The following is a 10,644-nucleotide window of genomic DNA, read 5'->3' on the forward strand; positions in this document are numbered from 1 at the left end:
AACAGGTGAGTTTTAATTACTGGACCAAAAACATCCACATATAACACCCTACACTTTATTCTATATATAAATCAATGAACTGGCTAGGGCTCTGAAACAGTCTGCAGCACCCAATCTTACTCTATTAGACATTTAAAGCAAATGCCTTCTGTTTATGATCTGGCTCTGTCGGTTAATTGCAAAAAGACTAAAATATTGATATTCCGAGCTGGCAAGACCAATATCATAACTTCACATTAAAAGCATGCCCCTCAGACATAGACATAACATATACCTTGGTGTAAACATCAGCAACAAGCCATGGATATGTATAAGATACATATCTATGCAACAAGGTGTCAATGACCTGAGAGACAAAGCACAAAGAGCTTTTTACACTATTAAGAAGAATATCAAAATTGACATGCCAATCAGAATCTAGGTAAAAAATAATTCAGTCGGTTATAGAACCCCCAATCAAATCAAATTATCAGAACACAAAAAGGAGACACTGGACAGAAGCAGCAGCTCAACAAAATAAATTAGAACAGTATCTGTCCCAAAACGACATAAACATAAATTGGTCAATATCAACAATGAATAAAAACTAATTACTCAAACACATAAATAAATAATCTGTAATTGTATCAATCGTTTTTGTATGAACGAAAATGTGCATGTCTGTAATTTAATGTTACCTATGCTTTGGCAAAGTAAAGCCTTTTGATTGAGAGAACGCGCGCGGTGGACTCCAAACAAGTCCCTGCTATTCTCGCGAGAGTTTTGTGTAGGACGGTTACCTTTTAGACCCGATCGAGAAGTTTAGCTCTCTGGCTGTGCTCAGCTACTCAAAATGACACTATTAAAGTGTCAGCATTGTATTGGAGAGGATAAAGCAGCAGAGGACACAGATCATGTGCAGGTTTGTTGTAATTTATATTATTAGCGGCAGCTGTTTTCAACATTAAAGAGCGACCTGAGTTTGTGTGAGCTAACGTTAGTTGGCTAATGTTAGCACAGCTGACATGATTAATTTATAATATTTACCTCTTGCGTTAACACATTACATTAACATTATACGGCTCGATAGCCTATTAAAGTAATGCTTTAATAAAAGTCTTGCTAACCAGTATGAATATATACCATAGTTGTAACATAGTTATACCATTGTTGCATGTATAATAACTGTAGTTATTACCTTTGGCTCCATGTGGCTCCTCGATGTAATTGTATTTTCTATAAAATAGGTTAAAAAACATAAACGCAGATTGTCTAAACACATGCAGAACCAATCACCACTGCTGCCATAGTCAAAATTAGATAAATTATACAGTGCGATAATTCTCGCTGCAAAACGCTAAAGCTAACCTGACTAGACTTTTTTGTTTGTTTGTTTGGGTATTTGCCATTGTTTTCAATGTGAAAGTAATGTGAAAGTATTTGCATGAGAGTTAAGAATATTTTCTCTCAAATTTAATACTGCCACAATATTTTGAACTGTAAACTATAATGGTGTCCTTGGTAGCATTTGTTCAAATTAAACACAAATTTGTTGTATTGCAATATCTAAAAAAAAAAAAAAAAAAAAACTATGGTGGCCGAGAGAGCTTAACGCGGTGCAAATAGAAAAAAAAACACCTGCAAATTAAAAAAACAACTTCATCAATTTGACAACACACATGTAAATGCTCACAACACAACCAATTAAATAACTGCACTGCAAATACTCACAACACAAACAAATAAAGAAACGCACTGCATATAGAAAAAACACCTGCAAATAAGAAAACAACTTCATCAATTTGACAACACACGCGCTGCAAATGCTCACAACTCAACCAAATAAAGAAACACGCTGCAAAATAAAATTCTTTATTTGTTTGTGTCGTGCGCATTTGCAGCACATGTGCTGTCAAATTGATGAAGATGTTTTCTTGATTTGCTGGTGCTTTTTCTATTTTCATGTGTTTTCTGAAGTTGCAGCCACTCTCGGCCACCGTAAAAACACTGTTACAGTAATGAAAATTGAATGCAAATCATCAATATTAACAATGAGAATTACAAATTTTTTTAAATGAAAGCATCTGGATGCATTACGTTGTTTTATTAACTGACACTTTTCATGGCAGAAAATCTTGCCACCCGGCTACAGTCATCTACTTTGTCATCATGAACTGCTGGAAATGTCGGGGGATTTTGAGAATTTCCGAGCGGCTCTTAAGTTGCAGATGACTACAGAGGAGCAGGTCCAGAAGTGGCTGGAGGACTTCCAGAAGTCCTCAGCTTTAACATGGAGGAAATCCAGGACATACCCTGACTCTGGACGCTACAACAAATACAGAGTATTTATGTACACTTTTATGTACACTTTAATTACACTGTTTATGTACACTTTAAAGGCAACATGATATCAAAACTGAGCCTGTTTACCTTTGTAATAGACATCCCTGTTCTTATTGTGTGTAATTCATAAGTGTAATAATATTCTTTAAAATCACTTTCTTTGTTAAATCATCAAGTGACCTTGGTTAAGCAGGGTGTCTGTTAATGTAAAGCTTTGGTGACAGTTATTGTAATAAAGAAATTTAATGATGATTAACGACAATGTAATAATAGTTACAGGATTAATAGTAAAGATGTTTGGGGGGAAAAAAAGGGATTTCATGTTCAGTATAAATTTGAGAGTTTGTGTATATTCCACAGGTGGATCTGAGATGCCAGCACAAAACATACAGTTCATCATCCAAGACAACCAAAAATACCAACTGCCCTGCCACCATGTTTCTGATTCTCAAGAGATTTATGTGTGAAAGAAAGTCCAGGTGAGACAAAAATGAGACCAGAAACACAATACAATTCAATAGAAATTTGAACACCCAAACCTTTGGTTACAATAAATGTAATTCTATTTTGAAACTCTGCATTGAAACATAATACTTCATCTGTCCTTCCACAGATCAGGAGATCCACACATTGAAGAGGGCTATTTCCTTCATGTAAACTTGAGGAATGAACATAATCATAGACTGAACACAACTGAGTTCATGAGATGGAGAGATGTGTCGAATGACACCATTGAAAAGCTACAACAGCTCTACAAAAGCGGTCACTCTCCTTCATCTGCACTCAAGACTATTAAATACAACCTGCAGGAAGAGGAAGGCGATAACTACACTTATGCTGTTGCGGATCGATCCATTTGCCCAGACCTTCAGTTCTGCTACAGGTCAGTCATTCAGTAAAATAGTAAAATCTGTATTTAAAATGTGTAATGTTAATGTAGTGAAGCTGTTTATGAGTCAATAACAAAAAATAATTTTCATTAAAATATCTTTAAAAATCTAGTTTCAAGTTCTTAAAACTCTTTGCAATAACTGCATTCATGTTTATTTCACATATTTTTGGAAAAAGTTTTACACATATTTATTGATGATGGTGGTGATCTATCAAGTAACAAAATATTTTATATTTTTAATCCTAAATATTGTGATGTCTCTTAAGAATTTTATCATTTGACTAACTGAATTAACCTTAAGAAGACAATATATGTGATATTTATATGAATATTATATGAATATTGAATCATGATTTTTATCATATTTTACTACAGATTATACCACAAGCTTTTTCAGAAATCATGTGCTGAACCTGCAGGTGAGACAATTCTGGCAAACCTGGAGTACACACACACACACACACATATATAACAGGGGTAGGCAACGTCAGTCCTGGAGTGCCGCTGTCCTGCAGAGTTTAGCTTCAACCTTGAAAAAACCCTCACCTGCCTGAAGCCCTAAGCTGTGTCTGAAACCGCTCCCTATCCACTATATAGTGCACTATATCGGGTGTCAGCCATTTTGTAGTGCTGTCCGAATTCTGAGTGAACGACTTCATTCCCTACATTCGTTCACTACTTTTTACCCACAATGCATTCTGATTTCGAGTGTACAACTAATGTACACTCGCTGAAGCACTATTTCCCACAATCCAATGCGGAGAACCGACGAGCTGTTAGAGAGAGCGGGAGCGAGCGAGTTTGAATGAGAGATGCCGTTTAATTTACAAAAATTATGAATTTGGTGGATTTTTAAAAATGTTCGTTGGTAGTGTATTCATTCTGATGTCAAATTAACGGTCGCCTGAGGGCGCTCTACGGCCATCTTATTTGAGTGCAAAAACGCTGCTCGGGAGAGTTTCAAGATACTACAAACAATAAATACATACAATTATTAATATGTGCTAATGTGAGTTTATTTTTGTTGACAATATTTTAATAGTATTATATGACCATATTACAGAACAAATAATATACCATTAATGAAACCACAAAGCTGATTACAATAGTCATTTTAAGTGTTTTTGCTATTAATATTATTTTCTAGAATGAGGTACATGAAATATAAAAGTACATCGAAGATGTTTTTGCAACAGCCAAGTCTCACGCGCAGTGTACACGTCACCGTCCGAATCCGTTCACTTCATTTCGTTCACTCCTTCTGATATAGTTCACTCAACTGCCTTACACTATATAGGGATTAGTGAATGAGTGAACGAGTGAGCGATTTCGGACACAGCTCTAGTAATTGTGAAGACCTTGATTAGCTTGTTCAGGTGTGTTTGATTAGGGTTGGAGCTAAACTCTGCAGGACAGTGGCACTCCAGGACCGACGTTGCCTACCCCTGGTCTAGAAGAATGAAACTTGATGAAAATGTGTGTCTTTAGTATTGTCTTCTTGTTGCATTTTCTAAAAGCAATGAGACATTCAATACAGTGCAATATTGTGAATATACTCTGCTCGGTGTGATGCCTTTATGACTAGCAATGCACCTTGAGCACCTTTAGCAATGACTACATTCACAATATAGTATGGCATCTTGTACCTTATTTTAGGGCTGGGCGATATGGACAAAAATCATATCTCTGTATTTTTTAGTCTGAATAGTGATATACAATATGTGACCCTGGACCACAAAACCAGCCATAAGTAGCATGGGTATATTTGTAGCAAAAGCCAAAAATACATTGTATGAGTCAAATTTATCGATTTTTCTTTTATGCCAAAAATCATTAGGATATTAAGTAAAGGTATTTTGTAGATTTCCTACCGTACATATATCAAAACTTAATTTTTGATTAGTAATATGCATTGCTAAGGACAAGGCGATTTTCTCAATATTTAGATTTTTTTTGCACCTTCAGATTCCATATTTTCAAATAGTTGTATCTCGGCCAAATATGGTCCTATCCTAACAAACCATACATCAATGGAAAGCTTATTTATTATTAAATTGACTCTTTTGTCTGGATTTGTGGTGCAGGGTCATATATACAAGTGCATCTCAAAAAATTTGAATATCATGAAAAAGTTCATTTTTTTATTGTAACTTAAATTAAAAATTGAAACTTTCATATATTCTAGATTCATTACATGTAAAGTAAAACATTTCAAAAGTTTTTTTGTTTTAAATTTGATGAAAGTCAAAAACCCAGTATCTCAAAATATTAGAATATTTACATTTGAGCTTCATTAAATGACCATCCCTACAGTATAAATTTGGGGTATCTCTTGTTCTTTGAAACCACAATAATGAGGAAGACTGCTAACTTGGCAATGGTCCAGAAGACAATCATTGACACCCTCCACAAAGAGGTTAAGTCACAGAGGGTCATTACTGAAAGGGGTGGCTGTTCAGAGAGTGCTGTATCAAAGCATATTAAATGCAAAGTTGAGCGGAAGGAAGAAATTGCGTAGGAAAAGGTGCACAAGTAACAGGGATGACCACAAGCTTGAGAATACTGTCAAACAAAGCCGATTCAGACACTTGGGAGAGCTTCACAAGGAGTGGACTGAAGCTGGAGTCAGTGCATCAAGAGTCACCACGCTCAGACGTCTTCAGGAAAAGGGCTACCAAGCCACTTCTGAACCAGAGACAACGTCAGAAGCATCTTACCTGGGCTACGGAGAAAAGGAACTGGACTGTTGCTCAGTGGTCCAAAGTGCTCTTTTCAGATAAAAGTAAATTTTCCATTTCATTTGGAAATCAAGGTCTGGAGTCTGGAGGAAGACTGGAGAGGCACAGAATCCAAGCTGCTTGAAGTCCAGTGTGAAGTTTCTGAAGTCAGAGATGATTTGGGGTGCCGTGACGTCTGCTGGTGTTGGTCCATTGTGTTTTCTCAAGTCCAAAGTCAATGCTGCTGTCAACCAGGAGATTTTGGAGCACTTTATGCTTCCATCTGTTGACAAGCTTTATGGAGATGCTGATTTCCTTTTCCAGCAGGACTTTAGCACCTGCTCACAGTGCCAAAACCACTTCCAAGTGGTTTGCTGACCATGATATTGCTGTGCTTGATTGGCCAGCCAACATGCCTGACCTGAACCCCATATGGAATCTAAGGGATATTTTCAAGAGAAAGATGAGAAACAGTCGATCCAACAATCCAGACGAGCTGAAGGCGCAATAGTGCCTCAGCAGTGCCACAGGCTGATCGCTTCCATGCTAGAGTTTGTGCTAAAGGAGCCCCGACCAAGTATTGAGTGCATAAATTAACATACTTTGAAAGAATTTGAACTTTTCTGTTCGGCAGATCTTTTTTTTTTATTGATATTAGGAAATATTCTAATATTTTGAGATACTGGATTTTTGACTTTAATGAGCTGTAAGCTCTAATCATCCAAATTAAAACAAAAAAAAAACTTTTGAAATGTTTTACTTTACATGTAATGAATCTAGAATATATGAAAGTTTCACTTTTTGAAATAAGTTACAATAAAAAAAATGACGTTTTTCACGATGCACCTGTATATATTTTAGTGAGGTAAATGTTAAGTTTTCTTTACATAGACTCACCATAGGTTAATGGAGCTTGCTAAGCACTGTCTCAGGTCAGACAATGTGCAAGTGAAACACTATGAAAACAAATATAGTGAATGTATCTGTGTAGACTAGGCTATAGGCTACATGAAGGGTTAAAATGTAAATATTACATTCTTAACCAAAAAATGATTGTTTTTAAGACAGAACTTTAAATTTCAGACAGAAATTAAAATAAATAAAAACCAAAGCACATAGTAAATGTTAACTGGAAGACCTTTGATTTACCCCATTACAATAGTCCCTTTGCAGTTACTGCTCTTATAAAAATACAATTACTTGTGCCATATGTAGAAATTTAGACCTACTTATAACAACACATTTGTCTAACAACAGATTTTTTAACAAAATGTACAATTTATTTTAGTCAGAAATACCTGTGTCATCATAGCTGGATGTCAGGACGAGCCTTTATCCATCCATTCTCCAAACCGCTTACCCTCTCTGCATCCTTTATGTAAAATGGAAATACACACGTCTTTCTAACACTTACAGATGAGAATATGTAAGTTATGAATGAAATGTGAATGAAATGTAAGGACAAGGCGCTTTAAACTATATGCTTATGAAATGTTATTGAAGCACTTAAAATAGAGCATGCCTAATGTTTAGGACAATTTGGATATTGTACTGTACTTGCTTGCAACATCACACTACTCTATATTCATATAAATGGTAGTCTTGTGTTTTTGGAAAGATATTGATATGTTTACAAAGTCAATATACTGCCCAGCCCACCTTTTTACTCAATTCAGGGTTCCTACAGGGTTTGGAAAAGTATGGAATTTGATTTAAGTAATTTCCAGGTCTGGAAAAATATGGAAAAAAGAAACCAGAGTATGGAATAGTATTTGAGTTTCCAGACTTTTGCCCCTATTTATAATTTTTTTAATAATAGAAAATTAAGATTTAATTAATATAAATTTATTGTATAAGACGTCAAAGTCAAAATACGACTGAATGAATTCAAGGTGGACTTTTTCATTATGCAAAATGCAGGTTATAAGCATTTTGGGTTTCTTCTCACAACATTCTTATTACCATATTACATAGCCTCAAGGACTTTTGCAAAAATAAATTATATACAGACTTTTATGTGCGCATGAGAAACCATTAAACTTAGCATATAGAACAATGCACGCTGAGTTACATAGTGTACCATCAGCCCATTTCGTGGTGTGTTTTGTTGGCCACCGCAGAGTATGGGTTAAAGAGACCTAAGATCTTGAAATATGGCATACTGCCCTGATGAAAGCCAAATTTTAAACACTGTTTTTATAAACCCTTGAACTTGGCAAATTTTATGCCATCAGCCCATTTTGTGTCATGGTTTCTGTGCCGCCACGGAGGATGTGTTAAATTGGACATTAGGCCTTGATAGTAGAGGTACTACCATAAGAAAAGCCAAAATTTGAGCAAGTAGATTTCTATTACTTCATGTGCATCCATGCTCTTGTTTTATTCATAGTAAGATGGCAGTGATGCACAAAGGAAATAGGTTATATAAAACTAGAAACTGTAATGCGTAAGCATGCAAAAAAGTTTCTTGTGTGCATGTAAATGTCTGTTTTTTCATTATTATTATTATTTATTTTAGGGGCTCTGTATGTTAATGTCAATTAGAGAAAATCAATGAAAAAAAACAAAAAACGTGAGAAAATAAAAATATTTACAGATGACTGTGCTATATACCAAATACAATGCTGAAAATAATACTCTATGAACCATTTATGTTAAATATGTGATCCTGGAACACAAAACCAGTCATAAGTAGCACGGTTATATTTGTAGCAATAGTCAACAATACATTGTATGGGTCAAAATTATCAATTTTTTTCTTTTATGCCAAAAATCACTAGGATATTAAGTAAGGATCATGTTCCATGAAAATATTTTGTAAATTTATTTATTTAAAAAAAACCGTAAATATATAAAAAAAACAAGTGAATTTTTTTGAGTAGTAGTATACATTGCTAAGGACTTCATTTGGACAACTTTGAAGGCAATTTTCTCAATAGTTAATTGTTTTGCACCCTCTGATTCCAGATTTTCAAATAGTTGTATCTCGGCCAAATATTGTTCTATCCTAACAAACCATGCATCGGTGGAAAGCTTATTTATTCATTTATTTATAGGAATGAGTTTGTGGTCCAGGGTCACATGTGGTCTGAAAATCTACTGAGAGGTTTGGAAATTTGAGTCTGGAAAAGTATGGAATTTTGAAATGGAAAATATGTAGGAACCCTGTCAATTGTGGCTCTCAGTTACACACAAAATATTAGTGTGTGTATAAATAGGATGTATACTTAAAATTAAAAAAGTGTTACAGATGTATTCAACATTTTTGCCTTTTTTTATTTAAATTAAATCATATTAATTTGCATGTAAATGCAGAAAACTGTTGTTTAATTCCATTTTTTTTTTCTTGTGCAATATATGGGTGTCTGTTCAGGGAAGGACATTTCAGACGAGCTTTTTAAACCCTTAGAGTTGGAGCAATCATGGGAGACAGCGGCAATGACAGGTGACTAGGAGCATATTTCACGCACCTACTAAAATGAAATCGACTGAGATCAATAACTGTCTATAAAGAGATACCGATTTCACAACATTGTCCTTTCTCTAAAACAAGCAGATGGACACACCGCGTGCATTGAAGATGGAGTGTCTGTTGATGCTGTACCAATCATCACCACAGGTGAAGCAACTCAGTTTTGGTCACTTCGTGAGATTCAGTTCACATACATCATGTAGATATAAAACAGACCATTCAAAATGTGCTTACCCTGGTCTTGTGATTCAGTGTTTTCTGAGATCAAGATTTAATATGGAAGCAGACATTTTGTCATGTGATTATTACATCGGCTATTAGTGTGTATACAAACAGTCTTTCTTTTTAGAAGCAGAACATTTCACAGAAGACGAGCCAGGCCCAAGTACGTTATTTTCAAGCATCTTACATTAATCTCACGTTAAACAGACTAATACTGTTAACAGTCAACAGTCATTATCATTGTATCTATTTGTTTAGGTGCAGCTGAAGAGATCGTTGGGTCTTTAGATGGACAGCTTGAGGAGATTTTTGGGATGCTGAAAAAGAAGCTGAACGAGGATGCAAGTTTTACACCGCCTATAAGAGCTTTTGTGTCCAGTTTCTTTCAGATAAAGACTGACAGTGCTCTTCAGGCATCACTCTTTTCCTTTGGTAAGACCACTCCGATAATCAATCAGATCAATGTACTACCAGCTACAGGTCCACGGAGGAGAGGGGCTTTGGCTGGACGAAGAGCTGTTGGCAGACCCCCGAAGAACTCAAGAAGAGAGCACCCATACTGCAACAGCAGATCCAACAACACTCCCCAAACTCTCACTTTCTGTTTGCAAGACAATAACACCCTTGAGAAAACAGACTAACCATAGAGATCTAAAAACTGTGTAGAGACTGTTAAATCAATAAGCCTTGAGAAGCTTGGCATAAACATCATGAAATCTGAGCATTACAAGAAGAAATCAGTGTTTACCCTATTTACTTTATATTTTTGGTCTTGATGTGCACGATTCAACAGTGCATGTTATAAGAGAAAGCATTTGTGGTTGTAATTTTGATCTTAATGTAATCACAGACTCAGGTATGAAACACCCACAAATCAACCAAAAATCTAGTTTTGCCCTATGTCCCCCCCTCATTGAAAGTTCTGTTTCAGTTTGTATTGTCATATTTATGACTTGGTATAATAACTGCACCTATGCTGGCCAACATATATTTCAAGGTGTCCAGAGACCTGTAACTGT

The 10,644-nt window shown here is 35.5% G+C and overlaps 1 protein-coding gene across 2 annotated transcripts; it reads left to right on the forward strand.

The window, feature by feature from the left end:
• Nucleotides 1-750: 750 nt before the first annotated feature.
• Nucleotides 751-10,532, forward strand: si:dkey-75a21.2 (uncharacterized protein LOC794385 homolog). 2 transcript variants are annotated; one of them, XM_058784718.1, is made up of 9 exons: nucleotides 751-901; nucleotides 2,109-2,321; nucleotides 2,683-2,801; nucleotides 2,936-3,205; nucleotides 3,590-3,633; nucleotides 9,305-9,376; nucleotides 9,485-9,550; nucleotides 9,753-9,788; nucleotides 9,884-10,532. In XM_058784718.1, the coding sequence occupies exons 1-9, from the start codon at nucleotides 833-835 to the stop codon at nucleotides 10,264-10,266; spliced, it is 1,272 nt and encodes a 423-aa protein (XP_058640701.1). In that variant the 5' UTR covers nucleotides 751-832; the 3' UTR covers nucleotides 10,267-10,532. The 2 variants fall into 2 exon arrangements, with proteins under 2 accessions (XP_058640701.1, XP_058640702.1); XM_058784719.1 differs by having other exon boundaries at nucleotides 9,488-9,550.
• Nucleotides 10,533-10,644: the final 112 nt, after the last annotated feature.

This window comes from Onychostoma macrolepis, chromosome 08 (genome assembly GCF_012432095.1).
Source record: "Onychostoma macrolepis isolate SWU-2019 chromosome 08, ASM1243209v1, whole genome shotgun sequence".
Classification (NCBI taxonomy): domain Eukaryota; kingdom Metazoa; phylum Chordata; class Actinopteri; order Cypriniformes; family Cyprinidae; genus Onychostoma; species Onychostoma macrolepis.

Bases quoted from the DNA above. Each gene is read 5' to 3' on its own strand.
- si:dkey-75a21.2 (XM_058784718.1), top strand. From the start codon at position 833: ATGACACTATTAAAGTGTCAGCATTGTATTGGAGAGGATAAAGCAGCA. The intron at 902-2,108 runs GTTTGTTGTAAT...TTTTCATGGCAG, and splicing joins AGGACACAGATCATGTGCAG to AAAATCTTGCCACCCGGCTA. The intron at 9,789-9,883 runs GTACGTTATTTT...CTATTTGTTTAG, and splicing joins AGAAGACGAGCCAGGCCCAA to GTGCAGCTGAAGAGATCGTT.